General features: G+C 43.3%; 1 protein-coding gene and 2 long non-coding RNA genes across 6 annotated transcripts in view; all 3 read left to right on the forward strand.

The window, feature by feature from the left end:
• Positions 1-5,253: 5,253 nt before the first annotated feature.
• The window catches only part of znf341 (zinc finger protein 341), a 47,864-nt gene continuing 26,026 nt past the window's right edge, over positions 5,254-27,091 (forward strand). For both annotated transcript variants that reach the window (XM_031566784.2, XM_031566785.2), the window contains exons 1-3: positions 5,254-6,410; positions 23,963-24,073; positions 24,155-24,345. In XM_031566784.2, the coding sequence (XP_031422644.1) occupies positions 6,380-6,410; positions 23,963-24,073; positions 24,155-24,345 (333 nt within the window). In that variant the 5' untranslated portion in view covers positions 5,254-6,379. The remainder of the gene's footprint in view (positions 6,411-23,962; positions 24,074-24,154; positions 24,346-27,091) is intronic.
• LOC116220333 lies at positions 12,091-15,279 on the forward strand. Of its 3 annotated transcripts, XR_006152385.1 has the most exons (7): positions 12,091-12,440; positions 12,968-13,082; positions 13,800-13,916; positions 14,107-14,288; positions 14,703-14,837; positions 15,034-15,062; positions 15,165-15,273. It is a non-coding gene; the product is annotated as an uncharacterized LOC116220333 (long non-coding RNA). The 3 variants fall into 3 exon arrangements; XR_006152386.1 differs by lacking the exon at positions 14,107-14,288 and having other exon boundaries at positions 12,968-13,097; XR_004163584.2 differs by lacking the exon at positions 14,107-14,288 and having other exon boundaries at positions 12,094-12,440; positions 15,165-15,279.
• On the forward strand, positions 21,795-22,498 carry LOC116220334. Its single transcript, XR_004163585.1, has 2 exons — positions 21,795-21,843; positions 22,102-22,498. It is a non-coding gene; the product is annotated as an uncharacterized LOC116220334 (long non-coding RNA).

Consider the following 27,091-nt stretch of genomic DNA (forward strand, 5'->3'; position numbering starts at 1 on the left):
TTGCGTTGGGGACTTTTGTCACGTCCCAGTGACCGTAGAGGGGGTTCCCTGCACTGCTCTTGTGGACACGGGGTCCACAGTGACACTGGTAAGACCTGATGTGGTGCCAGGCTGGACTCAGTTAGAGCCCACCACTGTGCAGCTGCGCACAGTCACGGGCGGGCTGGCACCCATGAAAGGCAGGGGCGAAATGACACTGACTGTGGGGGGGGAAAGCTGTCCGCCACCCAGTGTGGGTGACAAGCGTGCAGGACCCGTGCATACTGGTACTGGATTTCTTGAAGGCCACGGGTTGTCAGCTGGACCTGGGCAGAGGCACGCTGAGGTTTCAGGACGGGCCTGTCATCGCGTTGTCGGCCGTGACACCACCAGTCGCTGCACCCACTACTTTGCCGGCACGAGAAGTTGGCACGGCTGAGCCGCGGGCCACACCCCCTTTCCCCCAAAACCCCTCACGACATCAGGGTGCGTGTTTCCCTAACAGGCCACCACTCCACACCCACAGCATTGCTGTTCAGCCACCTCCCTCTCAGCTGGAGACAGAGGTGACAGCACCCAACTCCTCTCCACCCCTGCTGGCAGTGCCAGCCCCCAACAGCATGGGCTGCTCGTCTCCGGCCCTGCTGCCCCAGACGGAGGAGGAGGAGACGCGGTCTGCCATCACGAAAATCTGGATGGAGAACTGTGATGACCTGGACTCACAACAGCAGGAGCTGTTGTGGCGGCTGTTAGTGGAGTTTAAAGACAGCTTTGCACTGAGGGAGGATGACGTTGGGCGAACACAGCTGGTGGAGCATGAGATTGACACCGGAGACGCCCGCCCGATAAAGTGCCGTCCCCGCCGGCTTCCGCTTACACGGCAAGAGGCGTGTAACAAAGCTGTCGGGAACATGCTGCAGGCAGGCGTCATCGAGCCATCAGACAGCCCCTGGGCAGCTGCAGTGGTCATGGTCCCCCAAAAAAAAGGTGAGTGGCGCCTCTGCTCTGACTACAGGCCACTGAATGGGGTAACTAAGAAAGACTCATATCCACTACCCCGCGTGGATGAGTTTCTGGACTTAGTCTCAGGCTCTGCCTGGTTTTCCTCACTGGACCTTCGCCCCATCTGCCCGACCAAAGACTGCCTTTTGCACTGGACGTGGGCTCTGGCAGTTTAAGGTCCTCAGTTTTGGCTTATGCAACGCCCCTGCTTCCTTCGCCAGACTGATGGATCAGGTGTTGACTGGCATCCCACGTCAGGAGTGCCTGGTTTATCTGGACGACATCTTGGCACATGGACCCTCTTTCGATGCTGCTCTGTTGTCGTTACGGCGCGTGCTGGAGAGGATCCGGGCAGCAGGGCTGAAACTCCACCCTGATAAGTGCCATTTCATGCAGCGTCAGGTGACTTTTCTGGGACACAGAGAGGGGGGCGGGAGGGAATTAGCACTGTGCAGGACAAAGTGCAGGCAGTGGCAGACTGGCCCGTCCCATCCACTCAAAAGGACTTGAAAAGTTTCTTGGGCCTCGCCTCATACTACCGGAGGTTTGTACAGGGTTTTTCGTGCATCGCTGCCCCTCTGTTCCAGTTGTTGCATAAAGACAGAGAGTTTGTCTGGACAGAGGCATGCCAGCGGGCGTTCGACCAGCTGCGCCGGGCCCTCAGCGATGCCCCTGTGCTTGCTCCAGCTGACCCCTCTCTCCCGTTTATGTTGGACACTGACGCCAGTGGGGTGGGTGCTGGAGGAGTGCTGTCTCAGGTGGGTGCAGACGGGGAGAGGGTAGTGGCGTATTTCAGCCGGGTGTTCAACAAGGCTGAGAAGCGCTACTGCGTGACCCGGCGAGAGCTCCTGGCAGTGGTGCTCTCCGTGCGCCATTTTAAATTACTAAAATACTAAAATACGAACTAAATATTACCTGTGTGGTCTGCCCTTCACTGTGAGAACCGATCATTCAGCTCTCCAGTGGCTGATGTCATTCAGGGAGCCGGAGGGGCAGGTCGCCAGGTGGTTGGAGGAGCTCCAGGCCTATAACTTCACAGTGGTGCACAGGGCAGGAGCTCAACACAGCAATGCAGACGCCCTCTCCCGTCGCCCGTGTGCTGCAGACGGGTGCCACCACTGTGAACGGAGGGAGAGTCGGGAGCATGAACTGTGTGAGGAGGAGCAGCAGCAGCAGCAGCTGAAGGCAGTGTGGCGGGCAGAAGTGGTTGACTGCCGGGAGCTGCAGATGGTGAGCGGGGGGAATGGAGGCAACAGCAGGAACTCGACCCCGACCTACACCCTGTGCATCAGTGGGTGGAGTCACAGCAGAGGCTGCCCAGCTGCAGCAGCATCTAGTGGGGGCCCCCATGGAGAGAGTGGCTGTAGATGTGATGGGCCCGCTTCCCTGCACAAACAAGGGTAATGTCTACATCCTTTCTGTTATTGACTATTTCACAAAGTGGCCGGAGGCCTATGCCCTCCCAAACAAGGAGGCAGAGACTGTGGCAGATGCCCTGCTGGGAGGCATACTCAGCCGGTTTGGGCTGCCTGACACACTGTACAGTGACCAGGGGAGAAAATGTGCAGCCGCCTGGGCATACAGAAGACACGCACCACATCGTTACGGCCTCAAAGTGACGGGCTCGTGGAGAGGCTTCACCGCACACTGGGTCAGCAGCTGGCCATACTGACATCAGAGCATCAGCGAGACTGGGATGAGCATCTGCCGCTGGTGCTCATGGCGTGCCGGTCTGCAGTCCAGGAGTCGACCACTTGTTCCCCAGCACTCCTCATGCTAGGGAGGGAGCTCCGCACACCAGGGTGCATCAGGAAAGTGCTGGTGCAAGGCAAAAGCGCAATTATGACGTGCGGGCACGGGGTAGGCATTTCCAGGCTGGAGAGCTTGTTTGGGTGTACAACCCACAAAGAAAAAAAGGCCGGTGTCCAAAGCTCGACAGTCAGTGGGTGGGGCCCTGCAAGGTGTTGGAGCGGATGGGGGAGGTGGTGTATCGGGTGCAGCTACCGCCACGAGGACGGAAGGTTGCACTGCACAGAGACAGACTGGCCCCCTATCAAGGCAATGCCTTGCCCCAGGTTCCAGGTACCCCACGCACCCAACCCCAACCCCCTGCACTACACACACAAACACCGCACCCCCCACAGCCAGTGCCTGATGGGGGTGACCCTGACTTTGTTCCTGTGGCTCCCTGGTCTCAGCCCACTTCCCCTGCCCCTGGGTTAAGCCTGTTACCCCCCTTCTCACTACACACACACACACCGCACCCCCCACAGCCAGTGCCTGATGGGGGTGACCCTGACTCTGTCCCTGTGGCCCTCGGGTCTCAGCCCACTCCCCCTGCCCCTGGGTTAAGCCTGTTACCCCCCGTCTCACGTCCACAAAGGGCTAGGAGACAGCCCCAGCGTTATGCAGACTTTGTTTGTTCCCTCGTGGATGAGGAACTTTGTAGTGGGGGGGGTAATGTAGCGACCTGTATGTGTTGATGTGTTAATGTTAATGTTCATTGTGATGTCTGTGTGCCTGTGTCCTTGCTCTCTGTCAGCCGTGGCAGCTCATGTGTGGGTTGCTATGCGCTGCGGGGGGCTGGCAGAGTAGCCGGGGGCGGGGACACCTGAATAAGATAGCGTGTTTCTTGTTGTTGAGCCTCGTCGTGCTCGCGGTTTATTGATAAGCAGTCCCATGGATGTTAAGCAATAAAGTCATCATTTACAGAAACCCCTCTCTGAGTAGTGCCTGAGATCGCTACAATATCTTTTTGCTTCCCTCTGGAAAATGAGTGTCAAACATACGTGTTCGTACCCCCCCATTTTGCATTGTGCTTGGTATGAAATGCGCTATATAAATAAAGTTTGATTTTAAGCAAAGAAGGAAGCAAGGAAGAGAAAAAGAGAGAGTAACCTAGCATGAGACTGAAAAAGAGTATGTGTCTGACTGGCTTTACTTGATGGGGAGAGCTAAAAGGTACAAAAAGATGCAAGTCAAATGCTGGACTAGTCAGTAAAAACTTATTAGCTGTTTTGCTATGTCTTGTGTTGCACTTGCCTGATGTTTGGCTGTGTTGCCGACTCGCTAGTTTTTCATCATAAACATCCCTGCCAATGTTATTTAAGAAAGAATGCAATGTAGGCTGTAACCTTATTGTTTTTCGAGAGGCCCAAAGTCATCGACCTCAGTCCTGTCTCAGGCTAGCATCCAAATGAATTCATCTTACGTCAAAAAGTTGAATCAGTCTTCGTCAATCTCACGCCAATACGCCTCGAAACCTAACTCAGCTAGTTTGTAATAAATTACACTGTCCAATGTTTATTAAGCTTGTTGCCAACAACATTGTATTAGATTACACATACTTCACATTGAAACGCTTAGAAAACAATGTATATTGGCTGAAAAAAATTTCAGCTAAATAGAAATGTGTCATTCTTTAATTAATTTTGTTTTGGTTATGTTACTTAATTAATTAATTCATTAATGTCACAGTAAATTAAACTATGCATAGTAATATTTGTGTACAATCTGGTGATATTACTCTACCTTGTCAGTCAGCATTCTTCTTTGGCTTCTGCTGTTGTCTTTGCCAGTTCCATATCCTTCAGCTTGTCAACAAATACACATGTACACTGTCGCGATTTGAACAACATTGGTGTAAAAGTGCGCTACACTCCACAACGTTAAGGGGAGCTCAGTAGCTAAAAATACCAATTCTCCTGGAATGGGGCTTTAACATGACTTCTATGATAAACCGCGTCCACTTCTGAGACAGATCATTTTGTTTGTTTGATACAGGTACAGAGACGGATAATGACATCGTCGTGCACCTCTAGTTGCTGTGCACATTTACTCTTTCTCACACTCAATCTCTCTGCACCACTCTATTTTCTTTTCATCCTTACTCTCTTCACTCTTTCTCTAGTCTCATTGACCCTCACCCAGACAGGCATGTCTTTGGAAAGGCTGGGAAGGTTTAGAATACTCAGTGGACAGAGACTGACACTGCACCATCATTCCTGCCCGTTGAGCGCAGGTGTGTGCTCAGTACCACGACTGTGCAGTTAAGTTGTACTAACGAGTATCTGCGGTAATTCAATTGTGCACTGTGATAAAGATTTAAGTAAAGTCTTAATGTAAGCTTTATATTTCCTTTGTTTACATATGTTTTACTGTGTTTGTTTTTTGTATATTTACATATTTTCAGTTAATTTTACAATAATAATTTTATATTATATTAGTTTTTCTCCTTTGTTGTAAAAAAGCCAGAGAACACCCAGATGTCTCTGCTATTAGGGTTTCTTTGTTGATATCAAATCTTCAGGTTCCCTTAAACTTCTTTCCAACAACATACAGTATGTGCAAAGGCACTTCCTGTGAGACTGTTTTAGACAAGTGCACTGATTCAATATAGAGAAATGTCAAGCAGATGCAAGAATAGAAGTTGTTCTTCAGCACATATTTAACATTAACACTTACTTCAGTACCAAGCCCCCCTCACTGTTATCAGCCAAGGTACATGTACATACATGTACATGTACAACTGACTTCTCGTGCAATGATTGTATTATTACCTGTTGACTCAACCATAGTATTTTACTGAATATTCAAAATTGTTATGTATGATCGTTCCCTTGTACTCCTGTACTATTTTATATGCATATTTTTTTTTTTTTTTTTTTTTTTCAATGTATTAACTATTCATTGTACCCTCGGCACCATTGTAAATGAGGGTCTTATTCCTCAATGTGTTTTCCGAGGCTTAAATAAATAAATCAATCAATCAATCAAGGCCAAGCCATCAACTAAAGACTGTGGTCCTGAAAACCAAATACGTCCGCCAAAAAGCAGGTTTTGACGGGCATTTACTTTGTCCTAAAACCCTGGATACACCTCTTTTCACGCACAGAAAGCTCAATTGCAAGTGCCATAACTAATGGTCTGAAAACTAAATGGAATATTTATGTAAATGTAAATGGAATATTTCAGACTTTTATTTTTAAGAAATTAACTTAACACTCCAAAAACCTGTTTTGGCTTTGACATGGTGGAGTATTGTGTGTAGATTGAAAAAAAAAGAATTGAATCCACTTTAAGATGAGCCTGAAACGTGGACAACTTGAAATGGGGCTTTTGGGAAACATGCAGGATAGTTTATTGAGGCGCACAGCCCTGTGCTAATCAGCTCTTTAGATGATACTATAGTATACCTATTGTTTGCCCTGCTAATATGAAGTATATGGACATTTTTAGTGCAATTATGTTCTAGTACAAGGGTTTTAACATAACTTGACCACAATGAACAATCTTTACTATAAGTAATAGACTATAGGTGGCAGTAATGCGGTGTACACTGTTGTCAATCTGCCATAAAACCTTAAAAGAAGAAGGATGCTGACTCTTTGATTACAAGATGGCGCAGGCTGTGTTCGAAGTCATGGAAGGTATGAGTATTTTACAGTTCTGTGTCTTTCCAGTTGTATATACCGCTTTCACTTATAATTTGTGCGAGACAATTATGAAAAGAAACACTTTATCGTCAAATAGTGATACGAAGCAAGTCACGTTAGCTAGGGATAGCCATCTATGCTAGATGTTTGGCTAAACCTCTGGCTGGACACTGTCTGAAAATTAAGGAGATAGCCGAATAAGCCTTTGTGGGTAATCTTTCATTCAAGGCTGGACGTGTTCGTGCATGGATTATTTAAGCCGTTAGTATCCTAACGGTAGCTGAAACCACATAGCCTAAAAGCCACAAAACCTTATTTTCGATATTTTCCATAAAATATTCGCTTGGTGGCATTTTCTTATACAACCTTCCATCTCTTTTCCATCAATGATTTTATAGGTCCATATAACGCATCTCTTTCTTCACAAATGTTAAACTTGCACACTTAAACAGGAGTTCATCTAACTCCATCCTAATACACTTTGTATGACCAGAATGCCAAACACAACTTTTAAACAGCCCCACATTATTATTTATCCATCTAATATTTTGGCTATAAAATCTTTTAAAAATATGTAGCTTAAGTGGTATCCAAAATAATAACCACCCACTTAAATGGGTAAAGGTACACAGCAGACATGTGTTAAATGTACATAATACATACAAACATCATATGCAAAACAGCTTAGTGGGTATACAGTGTGCTCTTAGGGTTATGGTTACAAGGGTAAGTAGAGTAGGAAGAGAAAACTATGTCAATGGTGGCAATTATATACATTGCAGGAAAATACTAGCGTAGAGAATGAGGTAGAGTAAGTGTATGCCAGTTATGACCTGCGCGATGCGGAGGTCAAATATAACGCTTCTGTGAGGCATGCCACTGCAGGGATGCGTACACTCTCAGCCCAAAACCCCATGCACTGCACAATCCTCTATTAGTAGGCAAGTAGCATTGGCGACTCGGGAAGCTGTTTGGCACTTGATGTACTGAACATGGTCTGCCTATTGGAAAACAGTCAAGGCCACAGTCAAAGCCTGGCCGAGCTAATCTGACGACATATGAAATTGAACGTAAAATATGATAGAAACATGGAACTAAACATAAAATATGAACATAAAAATACGATGAACTGAAAATAAAGTAATATTCTTTAAAATCCAGTTTCCTGTAAGTCTTAATATTTCCAATTGGTGCATGTTTGTTTGTCTATCTGTGAGCAGAATTACGCTAAAACTACTGCCCTGATGAAACTTGGTGGAAAGGTAGCATTGGCTAAGGAAGAACCCATTCAATTTGGGAGCACATCTGAGTCACCAGACAGCTTCACAAATTTAGTTTCCCTTTCACTAACGTTGCAAGATGCACATTTTTTCATTTGGTAGCTTTGGGAAAAAAGTAAGCTTTGAGCCCTAAAATAATGTAAAAATTGAAGCTGTATCTATAAGCTTCGAATCACTCCTTAATGTACAGCTGCATGAATACAATGTGTGTAAGAGAATATGCATTGTACCGCTCCACAAATCCAAAGCTCACTCCTACACCCTAAGAGGTGTGTTTTGGTCATATTGACAGTTTGAGTACTCGTATTCTGGGGGCTGGCAGGGATTGATCTCACAAGGAGTGTAAGTTAATCACCAACAACTTTGGCTATGGCCATTTTGGCTATTAGCTGTGTTCTCTCAACTCTGTTCTGAAAATATGCTACATTTGACATTTTCATTCTGAAGCCATCTTTACAGGCCACTTTTTGATTAAACCGCCATGTATGGCCTTGAAACTGCACCGATACCCACAAAGGTTTGTTATAAAGTAAGTGAAGAAATGTTAGTTGGATATTTTAAATACTTTTTGAGCAGTGAATGGGAAAAAAAATATTTTCTGTTTTTTGAGGGGTTATATGACACAAATTAAGAAGAATCCTGTCAAATCTGGCAGAAGCTTGTATCCAAAGTAGGCTACATATCTAAGTAGCAATCTTATCTTGCACTCTTATTTTAAAACTTGTTGTTTAATTCAATTCAATTAATGTAATGAATTAATTTATTTGAATTAACTTGCACTGTAATTTGTTAAATGGTATCCCAATGGTTCTAATATTGGGGATTTCTCCTTCATATACATAAGCCTCTCAACTGAAAAAAAAATGATCAAAATATAAAATTTCAGGTGGAATCCCCTGCTTAACTTTATTTGGAATATGCCATTTTCCAATCCATGACTTGGCCGAATCTTTCCATTTGGACAGGTTGCATATTTTCAGTGTGAAAAGCGAAGCCTATTGACATTAAGGATGAGGCTGTTCTTCTCCATCATGCATCACATCTGCTGCTGCAAAATTTTAATGCATCCTCACACGGACAACATTGTCTTTATAGTAATTGTCCAATATGGTATTCCTTTCACTTGAATCCTTCATTTCTGTATAGCCCTGATGTCTGATGAAGGTGTCACTGAAGTTTATAGTGAAACCATTTGTCTAAGCATGAAAGTGCCTTCCTGCAGAAGATACAACTCATATCCTTATGGCCTGAATCCTGCCTATTTAAGATATTTTTCTGTCCATGTGAATCAGCTTTTAACTGATACAGTTTGTGGTTAGTTTAGTTATCAGTAATTCATTAAGTTAAACATATTGTCTCTATCTATCATCCAAGTGGATTCATAAGTTTTGTGTTATTAGTTAGATGACTAAGAACTCCACTTGTGCTTACATAAAGGTGCAATCCGCGATAGCAAATTGGTCCTCTTAGCTGTCTGTTCAGTGTGTGTGTCCTCACGGTCCTCTTAGCTCTCTGTTCAGTGTGTGTGTGTGTCCTACCTCGTAGCTCTCTGTTCAGTGTGTGTGTGTCCTCACGGTCCTCTTAGCTCTCTGTTCAGTGTGTGTGTCCTCATGGTCCTCTTAGCTGTCTGTTCAGTGTGTGTGTGTGTGTCCTCATGGTCCTCTTAGCTCTCTGTTCAGTGTGTGTGCCCCCAAAAGCTCTGGTGTTTGTATACGCTCCTTGCGCTGTAATTAGGAAACAAACATAGTGGCTCGGGTTCAGCCAAAACAGATTGTGCCAATTAACACCTTACTTCAGGAACATAGAAAAGATTTGATTGACTGCTGAGCTTAAATATCAACAACCAACCAGAATGGCGGACATTGGCCATTGCTGTCATGTTACGGGGATTGGAATACTCTTGGGTATGTGCCAAGTTTGGGGTCCTGAGCTGCCATGGTAAATAATCCCCCGGGTGTGCATGTTCGGGAACATTATTCCCAAAAATAATGATAATAATAACAATGATTGCAGTTTTGTGTTCTTGGGTGGGTAATGTAGATAGTTTTGTGTTCTTGGGTAGGTTATGTAGATTGTCTGACAAACAGAAATGAATTACACAAATGCTTTGATTAGAAATTTATAAAATGCAGTAAAATATTAATTATTACACATAAATAGGCAATATACATCAATGTACAATAACACATATTATGTAATATAGTATAATGACTTTTAGGAACCATAAAGGAAACACTGATCGCTTGATAAGCAAGATAAGCTCACTCTCTAATTAAATCCCCCTACACTTATACCGTAGCGCCTTCATCAGCTTCGAACAACCACCTTGTTGGACATACACAATTCATACAAAATGTAATCCAAGGAAATGCCCATGTAAAGTTGTCTAATCGTGTCGAGATGCACATTTTAACACAGTCATGGTCCAGTTTTCTTGATAAATGAATGTATAAAGAACCCCCCATGGACTTGCAAGGCACCTGAATGCTACTTGGACATTACTGCAATTCTCAACAATAACAGACGTTCTACTGGTTTTGTATGGTATGGTGAATTTATGTTTTATGTTTTTTGTTCTTGTTTTTGTCCTAGAGTCATAAAAAGAACACCCCCAGAAACCTTTAATCTTGTACATACACTATATGACACTTGTGCATCATTGTTTTTAGTGACATGACAACTGCAGTTCTATAGCATACAGTAGGTCTATGTTTAAAAGCACTTCATGAAAGATTCTTTTTAGACAATTGTATTCAAAATTGTGAAGTACAAGTCAGATGTAACCATAGAAGTAAATCTATAGTACGTATTCAATAATTTCCTTTGATCCCTACTTCCCTGAACTACTAATGGGGGGAGAGGGGGCAGGCTTCAGTACCCAGTTCCACCCAGACCACTAACTATTATTAGCATTTGAAAGATGGACTGTGGTCAGGTAGTGTTCGCAGGTACGCATAACAGAGTTCTGCTGGTATCCGAGTACTTCCGACAAACAGCAGATTTAGCAGATGTTTTCTTAGTCTGATGGTCTTTTCACGCAGTCCCTGTGACAACAGATCATAAACTCAAACAAGGCTGATGGTGGCTCATGTCAGACCCCTTGGTGTTTGCTTGCTAGGGTTATTCTGAACTGGACAACTTAGATTAGCTCCTGAACAGGAACCTATAGTATTCTCACAACTCTGGATCTGCCATGAGGATAATATTTTCCTGACATTTTCAGTGCAACCCTGTGTGATGCATGTAGACCGCTACTATTCGACTCGCCTTATAATCAAACGTCATCTTACTATTATCCCATTCCCAAATGTACTTACTCGAGCCAACGTTCTATGTGGAACTGCACAGCTTTGACAGTTCTGCAGGTATTGTGAACAGTGACAACTGAGCAACAACAACAAAATAGTGATGGGCGATTCCTGATTCACTCAGGTCTGGGATTGGGATCATTCCCCTGGATCCTTTTACAACATTATTAAAATTTTACATTTAGTCATTTGGCAGACGCTTTTGTCCAAAGCGACTTACAAAAAAAATGCAGGAATGTAACTGCTGTAAGTGCAAGTTAAGTATAGTAGAAGTGCAAGTTAGGAAGGGAGGTGCTCTCTGAAGAGTAGGGTCTTCAAGAGCTTCTTAAAGGTAGAGAGGGACGCCCCTGCTCTGGTAGTTCCACCAATGTGGAACTACGAATGAGAATAGTTTAGATTACCGTACTTGCACAGACGGCAGTGCTAAACGACACTCATTAGACGAGCGCAACATCCTGGGGGTAACATTTGCCATTACAAGAGCATTTAAGTAGGTGGGAGCAGAACCAGCAATCACTCTGTAAGCAAGCATAAGTGACCTGAACTTGATGCGAGCAGCTACAGGCAGCCAGTGTAGCTCAATGAGTAGCGGGGTGACGTGTGCCCTCTTGGGTTGGTTGAACACCAGACATGCCGCCGCGTTCTGGATCATCTGTAGTGGTTTCACCATGCAGGCCCGTTAGGAGGGCGTTGCAGTAGTCAAGGCGGGAACTCACCAAGGTTTGCACCAGCAGCTGGGTGGCATACTGGGATATGTACGGCCTGATTTTGCGGATGTTGAATAGCGCGAAGCGGCACGACCGGGAGACAGAGGCAATGTGGTCAGTGAATGTCAGTTGATCATCGATAATGACACAGAGATTTCTTGCTGTTTTGGAAGGAACAAGAGATAAGGAGTCAATTGGGAGTAATGAGTCTGCGTCCTCTGTTAACCTGGATCCTTTCAGTCCTACACCTACTGCTAACACCAGGCACTGTATGCATTCTACTCTCCTTATAACCTGTATAATCTCAGTATAACATACACTTCCCCAAGTGATTCACCCCCTGCATCCCCTGAATGACCAATACCCCCCCCCCCCCCCCCCCTGGACTCAAAGGACTCGTTAACACGGATCTGTTTAGTGAGTGACTCAGGAAAAACTTGAGTCTGTAAACTGAATTGAGTTTGCCATCTCTACAACGAAAATGGCAGAAGTGTACCATTCCAGGCTGTGAAGAGGATGTTGGCACTTCTCATATCCTTCTCAAAGAACCGTACTGTGAATGGGCATGGTTGATGTTTATCTTTATCTTTAACAGGATGCTGAACAACTTCAATTCAAAGTTGTTAGTGTGCTCTGCACATTTCACTCCAGACAGTTTCTCACTTTGCTCAACATTTGATACTGAAGAGAGGGGAAGCTCCAACTTTATTGGCATCTCAACCGCAACCTGTAAGTAGCTAGTCATGCTGTGTGATTTTTATCCACCTTTGACGGTTGAATCTTAATTTGAAAGTTTCATAGTGTGCCAACAATTTAACTAACTTTGTGTTTGAAAGTAAGTTGCTAGTATAGATAACGTTAGCTACTAGCAAACTCCAAGTAACCAGCATAGCTCACTAAATAGTATGTTGGCCTAGCTTATTTACACACAGATTTGTTTTATTTTCCTGCCTGTGTCCCATTAAAAGAAATAGTCTGTGTTGTCGTATAAGTTTAAAATATAGTTAAAAATAGAATTTGCATGTCTGTTAATCCCTTTGTCGGATGTATTTCTTATTAGAAGACCTAAGTCAGAAGCTAACTTGTTCGGTTGCTTAGAGATAGCTACTCTATAGCTAACTATCCTTCTAGCTAACATTAGCTTCTCCACCAATGAAGTTTAAATGATTTTCATTTTACAGGATATTTAGTCAATCTGTTCAAATCAGTTTTGTTTGAGAACTGAAGTATGACTTCTTTGCACGTTTGCATTTCAGAGTACATCATTTCAGCTCCCACGTAGAAATGATGTAGGCTGCCAAACTGATGATCGTAGTGTATCATCCCAGGGAACACAGTTGTCCTCCTTGAGACTTCACCTCTGAAGCAAAGGTAGTGTTACTTATTGTAAGTGTATGTGCTGCATTCTAAGGACAGATTCATTGTGTTTGTAGAACTAAAAGCTTGTTTAGCAATGGATGTCCTATTTGGAGCTCTATCCAGTCATCAGGTTTCATCTTGATGATGTGGATAGAAGATGGCCAAGGCCAAATTATGGGTTACCAGTATTCCCCTTCCTTCAAACATGAACGGATCTGTTGTCTTTGATCAACTATGAACCTAGTTAATTGTCCTCTCTTGGAGAGACTTCCCACATGGAGATGTTATCAGCAGTACATTATAATTTTTGTGAGTATTCAAAAGAACTCTACATACTTGTTTTAATTGGCAGGCATACAGGCAGCAGTGTCATGTCAAAGTGGCAGTAGGCAAAACAACTACTGCAATGTCGTTGACCAAAACACAGCCACTTACTTTGACACAGCTGAAAGCTTCAAGTAAAGAAAAAAGTCCTCATCTTGAATGTGAGGAGGTGCAGGTTGTTTTCAATTCAGGCACTGACGCAGGCACAGGATTCAATGATCTTCAATTCAATGATCTTGCAGAGCCTGTTACAACTGAGACAGAGTGACTGCAGCTTTTATAAGTAAAGTTAAATTTCTTTAACAATGCAGCCATGTTTTCACCCAAACTGTGACTTTGTTTTCTGGTTGTATGAATGATTTTTACTAACTGGCTCAATCTTGTTTCTTTGTTTTCTCCTTGCAGCTGCATATCGTATGGGGACACTTCGTTCATAGTTTTTGAAAAATGCCTCCAGACTGTACTTGTCCTGTCCGACGACACAGAGGACCTTCTTAGCCGTCGACCACCTGTGCCCTCACAGTGAGTTCTTTAAACAGTGGAGGAGTCAGCCTGTCATTGGCAGTGGTCTGCTGCCATATATTTCAGTGGAGCTTCCTTTCTGAAGATGGAAAAGGCTATTGTGTCCACTGTTTGCAGCAAAATGTTGTAGTCAAAGCAAGACATGTAAAGACAAAGCAAGACAACTAATTATTTTCTAATTGTTTTCTAGGTGTTTCAGGCAGTGCAGCTGAGAGCACATACATATGCCCCTTGAAGAAGGCATGTCAGGACAGACATTGAATCTGCTATTGTCCACCACTAGAATGGGGAGCAAGAAGAGACGCTTCACTATCTGAGCCAGCAGGAGAATGGCATTCATGGCGAGAAGCGAGAAGCGAGCAGACTCACTAGGTACATTATTTTTATTTCAGCTTCTCCTTCTGGTTAAAACAAGTATGCGTTGGAGAATACCTTGTAAATATGCAGGTGATGTGTTTGCAGAATATCCTGCAATTCAAACAATGAGTGGCTAAACATTTGGAATGATGTATAATATGGAAAGTATGGGAGCTCCACCTAGATGGACTTGCAGGGCAACACATTATAGACATACAGCTGGTTCAAGTATTTGAAAATGTGTGAACTTCCACATCAGTCTATGGATAACATACTGACAATCTTTCAGTCGTGTACATGAAAAGAATATTACTTTTTAAATACCATGTCAGCAGTTGACCCCTTTGTGTCATCATTTTGTAACAAATCTGTGCACATGACGGAGAGACATTACATACGCATTGTATATGTTTGTGTGTTTCTACACAGAGCAACAAGCTAGGGGGAAGCTACCACATGGAGAAGGAGGGTGTTCGATGAAGCTTGGATCTTCTGGAGGAAAGTGTTGTGAAGTTGGACTGTATTGTCACTGACCATCACCCTCCGATCCCAAAGTTGTTAAAGGTTTGTAAAATCAACCATTATTACAATATCTGGCACATGGCAAAAGGTACTGCTTGCGTTTTAGTTGATAGAAAATACATTAGAAAGATTCATGGTTGAAGTAGCTATCCTTACTTTTGCAGAAGGACTGTAGCAAGTGGTTTCAACCAAATACATTTTATTTATGTAACGCCAAAAATGTTGTATTGTCTCTAAGCGCTTTCCAGAGCCCAGGGCCTCAACCAGGTGTGTAACCTAAATATGTTCTTCACTAAAACAGTGATAAACATTGTTTGAGCATGTTGCGCAAATACTCCATGTGTTAAAAAGATGTTTTTTCCCATCAAGGTTCAACAACACTGAATGGGCTGCATAAGGTCCTGATGAACAAAAAACCTTTCAGATATGGAGAAGCTGAGCACACACTACCAGAGGTCAACTGTGATTTTACAGCGGCATCTTGTGATGTTCACATAAACTAGGTGTTTTGATATAGGTACTGAGAAGTCAGTTAAAGGCTCTCCGGTACCTTTTTATATGTATGCTGGACATAAATCCAGTCTAGCCATATATATATATAAGTACATGACCCCATCTGACTAGAATAATGGGATGAGTAGCAAACACCTAGGCCTTCAAATTAGGAGGCTAGCCCTTTAACTAGAGACGCTCCTGGGTTGACTGAAGGCAGGTGAACGCTCAAAAGGGGGTGGTGGGAATGTGTTTGAAGGGAGTAGTGGCGGCAAGCTAAGGTTTAGGAATTATCTGAGACAACTTAGACAGCCAAAGGCCTATTTTTGTTTCAATCTAGTTTTGTTTCTTTATTTATGTTTATTGTTTACATTTTCCACTGAGGTTATTCTCAAGTCCGTTGCATTGAGGATTACCGGGATACGGAAGATTCCTTCCAGCTCGGGAAGCGGTGAGAAGGGCGATATTTCTTTTTTGTTCCTGTTTTACGCATGGTAATGCCTTGCGATTTTTGAGTTAGAAGAGGATTGGGTTCGTTTTTGTGGATAACGTTTTGGATTACTTTTTCACACGGGATTGTTCCTGAAACGGGCAGGTACATTATCGCGGAAGCAGGCCGACACTTGCGGCCTGTCGGAACGCTGGCACTTTAAATACAGCTGGAACAGCTGGGACTTGAAAATACTGGTTTCCAAGAACTTTATGTTAACAACACAATAATATTTTCTTTATAAGGTTAATAACCACGCATGTATTGTTGTGTATACGTGTTTCATTGTATGTATGTTCTGCCTAAATGCGTTAATACAGATCTCCCGATTTTATGAAACAGCGAAATGTGACGAGTTTCTGTTTGATGCAAATAGAATTTGTTATATATGGTGGCCAGTACGGGGAGATCGGGTGTTAACAACGCAAAATATTTAGGCTAAGAAACTGCAGAAATTGTGGTTATTTATCTGTTTTCTGATTCCAGGCTGCTGGTGTTTTTTTTTGGTTTGTTTGTTGAATCACTCGTTGCTTCCTGGTTTGAGCCAGGTGATTTCGTGTTTAAAACCAGAGTGAGTTTTTTTCCAGATAAGAGAGAGTGAGACTCTCAAAGTTTTGTTATTGGTTTAACCTTGTATTTTGATGAAGTGCCATGTTGTGAACGAGCACAGTGTATATTTGTTTTTCTGAAACAATTTGATTTGAGTTTTTTGTATTGGGGAAATTCTTGAAAAATAGGTAACATTTATTTAGGTTGGTGGGTGTAGTAAATTACTTTAGTGAACATGAGTCAGGAGGAAGCAGAGACCCGTGAAGTGTATAACCCTCCTATCCCTGCCCAAGGAGATTTTATTACATTTAGAGATCCTGTAGCAGAGGTGGCCTCCTTGATTAGTGAGCTCTATGTGGATGATGACAAAGAGGAAAGTGATGATGAGGAAGGAGTGGTTGCAGAGAAGATGCATCATACAATGCTGGAAGGATTGCAAGCTAACGTGACTGAAACTGGGGAAAAGGTTAAATCCTTGGAGAGAGATTTTAGAGAATCAATAGAGGGTGCTCTAACAAGAGAAGAAGGTTTCAGGCACTATATAGACACCAGGTTGCTCGAGATGGAAAGCAATATGCAAGAGTCAATGGTTGCGCTTGATAAAGCAATTGTGAACTGTTTCCTCCGACGAGACAAGAAGTGGGAAGCACAGCTAAACAAGATGAAAAGCTGCTCCATTCGGCATAGCACTCCTCAAACTCATTCAGCTTTTGATCAGTCATCTGTCTCAAATGTAGCAAGGAGACTTCCTGTTAAGGTTGATTTCCCCAGATTTAAAGATTCAAGGGACACATCTGATGTGTTAAACTTTATTGAGAAGTGTGAGAACTTTTTGACATTAAGACCCATGACCGATGGTGAACTGACAGGCACAATAGGCACAGTCTTAGAGGGGCCCGCACATAGCTGGTGGATGGCTGAAAGAAAGAAAATCTCAAACTGGGCGGAATTCAGGAAAGCCTTTCTAGGGGCATTTCTCTCTGGGGATTATCAAACTGAGATAGAAGAGAAACTCAGAACCATGGTCCAAGACCCAGAACAATGTTTAAGAGATTTTGCCTATGACTATCGAGCATTATGTCTGAAGTGGAAGCCAACCATTGATGAGAGTGATTTGGTCAGAAGGATACTCAACAATTGCAATCCGAAGCTAGCCACTAGTCTGAGAGGTACAGTGACCACAGTAGACCAATTGGTTAAAGTTGGATCTATGGTGGAAAAAGACTGGGCAGCAACCAAAGGCTACTGGAAGAAGGTGCAGGAGCAGCCATCCTCAGAAAGGACGCAGAGAAAAGGTCCTACACCCAAGGTCAGCCTACAGGTGTCAGTGGTGGACAATAAAGCTAGGCACAAGATGAATAAAGGGGAAGACCTTACAGTACTGGTAGTTCCCATTGAGGTACGGGGCTTAAAGGGTGAAGCAATTTTTGACACTGGCTGCACGTACTCTTTAATGACTCACCATCTCTGGAAGCAGATTGTGCGGGAAAGAGAAATGCTTGAGCCATGTTCTAATCAGTCCTTTGTGCTTGCAGATGGACAGATGCATGCTCCACTGGGGAAAGCTAAATTCACGTATGTCTGGCATGATACTTGCTGGTCGCTTGAGACCTATGTCATGGATGATAAGCACCTAGCTTTTGCTTTGATCTTGGGGCTAGACTTCCTTACTAAAACCCACACCCGCATTCATCTGGGCGAAAATGAGTACGGAGTGCGGGACGCGGCTCACAACAGGTATCAATACTATCCCTTCCTACCCCACAATAAAGAAACCCTCACCTGGAAAAAGGCCCATATTGGATTATACATGGCTGTGTCACACCAAAAGCCTATAATACCCGAGTCTCAGAGATCTTCCCATGAGCCTGACCAGAGGGATCTACCAGCTGAGATGCTTCCTCTAGTCAGGAAGTGGGCAACGGTGTGTTCAAGCCAGCTGGGAAGAACTACCCTGGAAGAGCACCGGATCCCTACCACAGACCAAATGCCGGTGCGGAGTCAGGTTTACAGGGTTTCACCTTTTAAGAAGACTATAATTCAAGAGCATATTAATAAAATGTTAAAGGACAACATCATTGAACCATCCTCATCAGCTTGGGCATCACCTATAGTTCTAGTGGCTAAACCAACAGGGGAATATAGGTTCTGTGTTGATTATCGGCGTCTGAATGCCAAGACTGTGCAAGACGCCTACCCAATGCCACTGATTCACGAGATCATTGAATCCTTGCATGGCGCCACCTGCTTTAGCACACTGGATCTTCAATCAGGATACTGGCAAGTGGCAATGGCAGAAGAAGACAAGGCTAAAACTGCTGTCGTCACCCCTTTTGGGCTATTCCAGTTTCGATCCATGCCATTCGGCTTGCGGAATGCTGGTGCCACTTTCCAGCGTCTGATGGAGCGTGTGTTAGGCAACTTGAGAGGTTTAAATAGTTTTGTGTACATTGATGACATAATTATATTCTCTCCAAGTCATGAACAGCACCTGAGGGACCTTGAGGCAGTCTTTGCGAGGCTCCATGCTGCCAACCTCTCCTTGAACATAGCCAAGTGTCATTTCTTTCAAGACCAGATTACCTTCTTAGGCCATGTGATCTCTTCAAGAGGAGTGGAGATTGATCCAGCAAAGACATCGGCTGTGACGGATTACCCTACCCCGACTAACCTGAAGTCTTTACAGAGATTCCTTGGCCTTGCAGGATGGTATCATAAGTTTATTCCAAACTTTGCAAACATGGCAGCACCATTAAACCAGTTGAAAAGGAAAGGGGTGGAATGGAAATGGACGCCTGAATGTGAAACAGCCGTGGAGCAACTGAAGAACGCTTTGAGGAACCCTCCTGTACTAGCTCAGCCAGACCACAGTCTAACCTTCCAGGTGCATACGGATGCCAGTGATTTAGGCTTGGGAGCGGTCCTGACACAGAGAAGACCAGAGGGAGAAAAGGTGATCGCATATGCCTCTAGAGGTATTAGAGGGGCAGAATGCAACTACTCCACCTCTGAAAAGGAGTGTCTTGCTGTTGTCTGGGCTGTTGAGAAGTGGAGGCATTACTTGGAGGGAGTTAAGTTTGAGGTCTATACTGACCATGCTGCCCTCTCCTGGGCCTTCAATTGTCCGAAAACCAGTTCTCGACTCACAAGATGGACCTTACGTTTACAACAGTTCAATTTCACCGTCTTCTACAGGAAGGGATGTTTGAACATGGTCCCAGATGCCTTATCCCGGGCTATTACCCCTCCATCAGGCTTAATGGCACCCTGCGTGTCTGTCACCAAGGCTAGGATCTGGGCTGACATCCCAAGTTCGATGGGGGAGATTTCCCAAGCACAAGCCAAGGATGATGACCTCACGAGCCTCAGGCCAGTGACTGACTCCGATGACAGATGTGATCGTATCGGTTTTGAAGAACACCAGGGTGTGCTGTATCGGAGACTCCCTAGTACCGAGGGTGGAGCCAGATACCAATTAGTTGTACCTAAGGCTATGGTAAATGACTTCCTGGGATATTACCATGATAATCCATTAGGAGGGCATTTGGGCCGTATGAAGACGTTGCTGAAAATCATGGATGTTGCTTGGTGGCCGTCAATCCGAAAAGATGTATGGTCCTACATCAAGAATTGCCAAACCTGTCAGCTATATAAACCATCCAACCAAAAGCCAGCAGGTCTCCTTCAAACAACAGTCGTAGAAGAGCCGAACTACATGCTGGGGATTGACTACATGGGACCCTTGCCAATGACCAAGCAACGGAACACCTTCTTATTAGTAATAGTGGATTACTATACTAAGTGGTGGAATTGTTTCCTTTGAGAGACAGTACATCTACCAAGCTTTGCCGGATCATCAAAGATGATGTGTTTCTCCGATGGGGTGTACCGAAATACTTACTGTCAGACAGAGGACCCCAGTTTACCAGTAATCTGCTGGCAGATCTGTGTAAGAATTGGGGTGTCACTCAGAAACTGACCACTAGCTACCACCCACAGACAAATTTAACAGAGCGGGTCAATAGAACCCTTAAGACAATGATGGCCTCGTATGTTGGCAGTAATCACCGGGAGTGGGATCGCTGGTTGCCCGAGTTTAGGTTTGCAATAAACACGGCCGTGCATGACACCACCGGGACAACACCAGCTCAACTGGCGATTGGAAGGAGCCTGAAAGGACCACTGGAAAGGCTCATTACCAAATCCCCTATGCCATCTCCAGAACAGCCAGCCTACTCAGTGATGGAAAGACAGCAGAAGCTAGCAGAAGAGGTCAGTAGGAGAGTGAATGCGGCCAAAGCCAGACAAGCCAGGTATTACAATATCCACAGGAGAAATGCGCAATTCTCTGATGGAGACCTGGTCTGGGTAAAAGCTCATCATCTCTCAAATGCAGCAGCAAAATTTTCATCAAAGCTTGCGCCAAAATGGTCTGGTCCAGCTGTAGTGATGAAAAGGTTAGGACCCATTAATTACAAAGTCAGATGGGAAGACCAATCTAAGAGGGAAGACACAGTGAATGTTGTGAATCTCAAGCCATATTTCAGCTCCCGCTAGGCATAGACTGGGGGGGGGGGACTATGTGATGTTCACATAAACTAGGTGTTTTGATATAGGTACTGAGAAGTCAGTTAAAGGCTCTCCGGTACCTTTTTATATGTATGCTGGACATAAATCCAGTCTAGCCATATATATATATAAGTACATGACCCCATCTGACTAGAATAATGGGATGAGTAGCAAACACCTAGGCCTTCAAATTAGGAGGCTAGCCCTTTAACTAGAGACGCTCCTGGGTTGACTGAAGGCAGGTGAACGCTCAAAAGGGGGTGGTGGGAATGTGTTTGAAGGGAGTAGTGGCGGCAAGCTAAGGTTTAGGAATTATCTGAGACAACTTAGACAGCCAAAGGCCTATTTTTGTTTCAATCTAGTTTTGTTTCTTTATTTATGTTTATTGTTTACATTTTCCACTGAGGTTATTCTCAAGTCCGTTGCATTGAGGATTACCGGGATACGGAAGATTCCTTCCAGCTCGGGAAGCGGTGAGAAGGGCGATATTTCTTTTTTGTTCCTGTTTTACGCATGGTAATGCCTTGCGATTTTTGAGTTAGAAGAGGATTGGGTTCGTTTTTGTGGATAACGTTTTGGATTACTTTTTCACACGGGATTGTTCCTGAAACGGGCAGGTACATTATCGCGGAAGCAGGCCGACACTTGCGGCCTGTCGGAACGCTGGCACTTTAAATACAGCTGGAACAGCTGGGACTTGAAAATACTGGTTTCCAAGAACTTTATGTTAACAACACAATAATATTTTCTTTATAAGGTTAATAACCACGCATGTATTGTTGTGTATACGTGTTTCATTGTATGTATGTTCTGCCTAAATGCGTTAATACAGATCTCCCGATTTTATGAAACAGCGAAATGTGACGAGTTTCTGTTTGATGCAAATAGAATTTGTTATAATCTTGCACCCCAAAATGGTGTCTTCCCCTTCATTGGAATGCTAAGCAGGTATGTCTTCTCCCTAACAACTTGAATATAGGTCAGAACACAACACTCAGTAAAAGGTATTTCTGAAAGAGGGCACACTAAAGGTTTCTTTCTGGGGGAACTGGTTTTGTTAAAAAAGCGAGGGGGACAGTCAAACCAGTAGAGACAGAGCCAACATTTTGTAAGATATACAAAAAAAATATTGATTTCGAACAATACTTCAAGATTGGCAAAGAAACAATTGTGCAATTTAAATAAAGACATTTTCACACTTCACAGGCCATGTTTCCAGCTTCATAGTCCTTGTCTGTGTGATGAAGTTGCCCATGACCCCCTACCTTATGTGGATGCTGTCCAGTGGATTCCTGTGCCTGATTTCCCATGGAGCAAGGCGTTGCTGAGCATGTGTCACATTTCAGTTGAGGGGGGGTCTGAACGTCCTGCAGCATCAGGACACTTCCGCGCAGCACCACACATGAAGGGATGACGACACAAACACTTCTTCCAAGGAAACCCCAGCACCAGCTGACTAACCTAAGTGTCTGCATCGTCTTCGAGGAGAGGAGAAAGGAAGATGAGGAATGCAGATATTGATTGTTTTAGTCTTTATTTGGTTCAGAGTTTATTATTATTTGTATGATGCTGAAATCCAATAAAGGCGTCACATCAATCGGTATATCCATCATGAGTTTGTCTGTGCGGTGCGCTGAATACATAATGGCATATGGATGGAACGGAGACAGATTTGATTTACAGTCTCAAACAACTATTGTCAACACTATAAACAGTCATTGTATTTCGCAAAGAATATATATTCAGGCAGTCATGCATGATATATCATGAACTCATTCTTCTTGTGACCTGTAAAAGAAAAGAAAAAACGGCCTGTTATAACTAATCTTTCATACTTTTGAAGTAGTAGAAAGCACAGATAGGGGTTGAGTGCTTGTCAAAGCTAGTGTCGTAAAATCATTGTTGACAGAGCTGCAAAGTAAATACAATGTTCTTGTTACAATGTTAACAACAAAGTTATGTTACCAAGCTTGAACTCTCACAGTTTAAAAAAAATCTATTTCAACATGTTGCTTTCTGTGTGAGCCATCGCGGTAGACAACCGAATACAAGAACATGCTGCAAATACACACAACACAACCAAATAGGTCAAACGTGCTACAAAAACATCAACATAACAAATATGCTGCAAATAAAGAAAGTCAAAAACGCACAAATCCTGACAACGGATGCAACAGAAAGACGCTGCATATCCACTCCACACACAGTTTTGGGTTGACTATTTCTTTGACTAATATTATTACCAAACACTGCTGTAACCTCAAAGTCCTACTTGCTACCAGTAAATGTTAACATTATCATCTGCCCTTTCATACAGTGCCTTGTCACCGTAATGTGGACATTACAGAAATATGAATAAACACATTCTATGGCACCTTTAGAATGTTCTAGAGGTTTTGTTACATTCGACAATCAGGTGATTGTGTAATTAAACAGGAAATTACATTCTTTTGCAGCAGCTAATGACCACTAAAAGCACTGACGCTGTGAGCTGGCTCGAAAAGTGAAGCAATCACATGTCTAGCAATAGTACTGGCTGCAGTACAATGATTTTCACCTCAAATTACTCATCTGATATTTCTTCTCAGAAACAGAATGTTTTTGGCTTTTGCCAAGTAATGACTTATTTGACATCTGTGTTATTGTGTAGCTGTGGTTTCGGCTAATATTGCAAAACAGGAAGGAGGCCTTATCTTAAGAGTCATGACCTCAAATATGCTAATGCTGGTAATGAGCCACTGATTCTTTTCTGTATTTAAACAAATAATGTATGTGTCTTTGAATTAATGACCTGAAATGACTTAATTTAAACCAAAGACTATAATTTAACAGAAAGTAATGCAATGTCTTAAACAATATCCTACATACATTTGGTTCAGTAACAGTTTATGTATCTAAAACGTTTAATATACCAGAATGAATAGTAATGTCAGGTTTGATGAAGCTGGTCAGACATATGCTAATATATTGGAGCATATGTACTCTTTAGCTTTCTTGAAAGACCTTCTTGTGAGACCTTGTGTGTTGCATTCTCAGTGATTTGTACATGCATTTTTTTGTCATAAAGGGATGGACAACCAAACAGTTTTGGCAGTTCAGTCTTTGTTGGATGGTCAAGGGGGTGTTGCAGACCCAGACTCCCAGAGTGAACCAAGTACTTCCTCCATCCAAACCATGGGTGAGTTTTTAGCTTTGTGTTTCTGATTTGCTGTGAATAACTTGATTAAAAGAAGTTTTTTATGACCTGTGGTTTTCACAGATGATGATGATGTCTTCCTCTGTGGAAAATGTAAGAAGCAGTTCAACACTCTCCCCACCTTCATGGTTCATAAACGAGAGCAGTGCCAGTCCAGCGCTACCTCACTGGCCTCTGTGGCCGTGGCCTCCACCATCTCCTACACAGCTGTGTCGTCCGTCAGCTCAGTCTCACACATCGCAGCTAACAGACAAGTAAGCTCACTCAAGTGGGAGTTCTTTCAGTATCACTGCTCAATATCAATTTGTGCTGTTTATAGATGCATGCAGGTGAAGTAGGTGTTATTTTTCATACCTTTATATAGTTAAAGGTTCAAGTTCATTTTGATGTGAAAGGGAAATAAAAACTTTTGGGTCATTCCATACTAATCACGATAGCCTCATAGGTCTCGTCAGATTTGAATGAAAAAAACTTTTATTTTATGAATGTAAATGTCAAAACTCCCAACCTCCAATGGCTCAAATCTTAATTGATTTAACTGAAATGTATGCGGGATATGAATAACATTATCCGGATAATGCCCACTACATTTGAACATATCTGGTCTGAAAACAGTATTAGAAATTCAGAACTGACTCAAACCCATGCTTCTTACCATTTATTTCTTGATGTTTCTGTCATAGTATTACCTCTATTCACTTATTGCAATAGGCTGCATGTATCCCTCTATTCACTTATTGCAATAGACTGCCAATAGAACACTCTCCTGTCCGTCCCTGACCAAGACGGACGGTTCACTTCACTTCACTTCACTTCACTTCACTTCACCGGGCGCTTAAAAGCTGCCCACTGCTCCTGGGGTCCTGGAGGAAGGACAGTCCGGGATGTGAAAATGCAGAGCAGAAATTCACAGCGACCTCAGGCCTGCGTGTGTGTGTGTCCTGTGTGCCCTGTGTCGCCTCCATATATCCACGTGTGTTGTAGTGTGTCGCTTGTGCTATTAAAATCTGACAATTATAATTATTATATAAGCTAATGTAACAACATGGCTAATGGGTTGTGAGCTGCTTATTCTACACAGCCTCACAAACGCTACAAAAAAACACAAAATACGCACACATACAAGGCCATGACATTTTGACAAAGAACTCCACCTACAAGCAGAGCTTCTCCAAGGCTTAATGGCTAACAGATGTCAAGGGATCAAAAAACGGACGTAATCAATGCTCTCATTAGATGCAAGATGGCTGGTAAAGGAAGTGACCTTGCTGACCCGGAACCATCCAGTACTGCTAAAGCAAAATGGCCGGCATGTGTTGCCAAAAGACAGAACTATTAGTGCTTACAGTGTGATACGATAGTATGACATGACACCATCTCAAGTCCATTGTGGATAATTTATTTAGGCCAAACATGCGTAACATGTGATACTTATAAAATGTAATAACCTTACATTCATCTAATATAACACATTTGATACTTATTCAATGAAATAACCCTAAATTCATCTAATATAACACATTTGATACTTATTCAATGAAATAACCCTAAATTCATCTAATATAACACATTTGCAACTTCAGAGCTAGGTAGTTAGTAAGTTAGTTCACTCCGCGCCATGAGGCGCATAAGGCTGCACCTTTCTTTTCCCATTCTGCTCGGTCCTTCGCCAGACCTCGGACCTCATTCCAGCTTCTCCATCCTTCACGTCCTCTTTCCTTCTCTACTGTTCGTCTCCAGGTTGTCTTTGGGCAACCTACAGTGCGTTTCCCTTCTGGTTGCCATCCCATTGCCACCATACAATCATTATTTAGTTTAGTTGCTCCCCATTCCATGGGTTCCAATGACCTCCATGTCCTTGTTGTTGTCTCCGACTTTTGCATTCAGGTCCCCCATCACTATTACAATGTCGTGTTTGTTACATCTGTCTACAGTCGTTTGGAGTTGGTGGTAAAAGTAGTTTTTGTCTTCGTCTGTGGCCTCGTTATTTGGTGCATATGTTTGTGTGATGGTAATTTTCTTGAAGCATGTGTAGAATCAGGCGCTTATTACTCGACTGCTAACTGGTGTACATTCCATTAGGCTCTTCTTTGCTTCTTTGCTTATCATCAGGGCCACACCCCTTTGGTGTTCTTCCTCTTCTCCAGAGTAAATCAACGTACTGTCATTTGCCAGCTTGGTACGGCCAGCCCCAGTCCACCTTGTCTCACTGAGTCCTAAGATGTCAAATCTATATTTGTCCGTTTCTCTTGCTACTTGTTCAGCTTGAGCTGTTGTGTATAGGGTATGCACATTCCAGCATCCTAACCTTGTGATTGTCTTTGGTGTTGCCAATGACTTTGTCGGTCGCTGCGCTTCCCTTTGACTTTGACCCAGTGACATCATGATGTATTTGGCTGTGACTCCGTCGACAGTTGCGGCTTTGCCAAGGCAGATTGAATTTGGAATAGTTGCAGTTTCAGTAATCAGCTTTGTTTTCTGGGAACAGGTGATTGGCCTGTAGCCCAACCCCCAACCTGGAGGGCCAGTTGGTTTTCTGTCGGGTTTTCCTTCCCTTAGACGATTGTTGTGTCTGTCACGCTCACGAGCTTCATCTGCCCGAGTGCAGTTTATTGTCATGCCCAGGACAGAGCTAGGTACTTAAACCAAAAATGTATAGCTTTTGCAGCTTTTGCTTTTGTTGTCAACAATGAGCTTGTAAAGGTAAAGTAAAAGAATGTCTTTGCTGAAATTTTAAATGTTGTTGTTGTTAATTAGTCACTAGAATGAATTAATATTACATTATTTAGTTAACCCAATTGTTAAAATACCATAGTTAACCATAGTCTGTACAGTGGTTGGTTGGATGTAATGCCAGGAGTTCCCGAAAAGCAATGTTTATGTATCTGTATTGACTTAAATCTCTACTGTGTTCTTGTGTGAAACAGGCATAAAGAATGCTTTAAGTGTTTCTTAACCTGAGCATTATATTTTTGTTTTTGTTTTCTCCTATCTGCATTA

The sequence above is a fragment of the Clupea harengus genome, chromosome 4, assembly GCF_900700415.2.
Source record: "Clupea harengus chromosome 4, Ch_v2.0.2, whole genome shotgun sequence".
NCBI lineage: Eukaryota > Metazoa > Chordata > Actinopteri > Clupeiformes > Clupeidae > Clupea > Clupea harengus.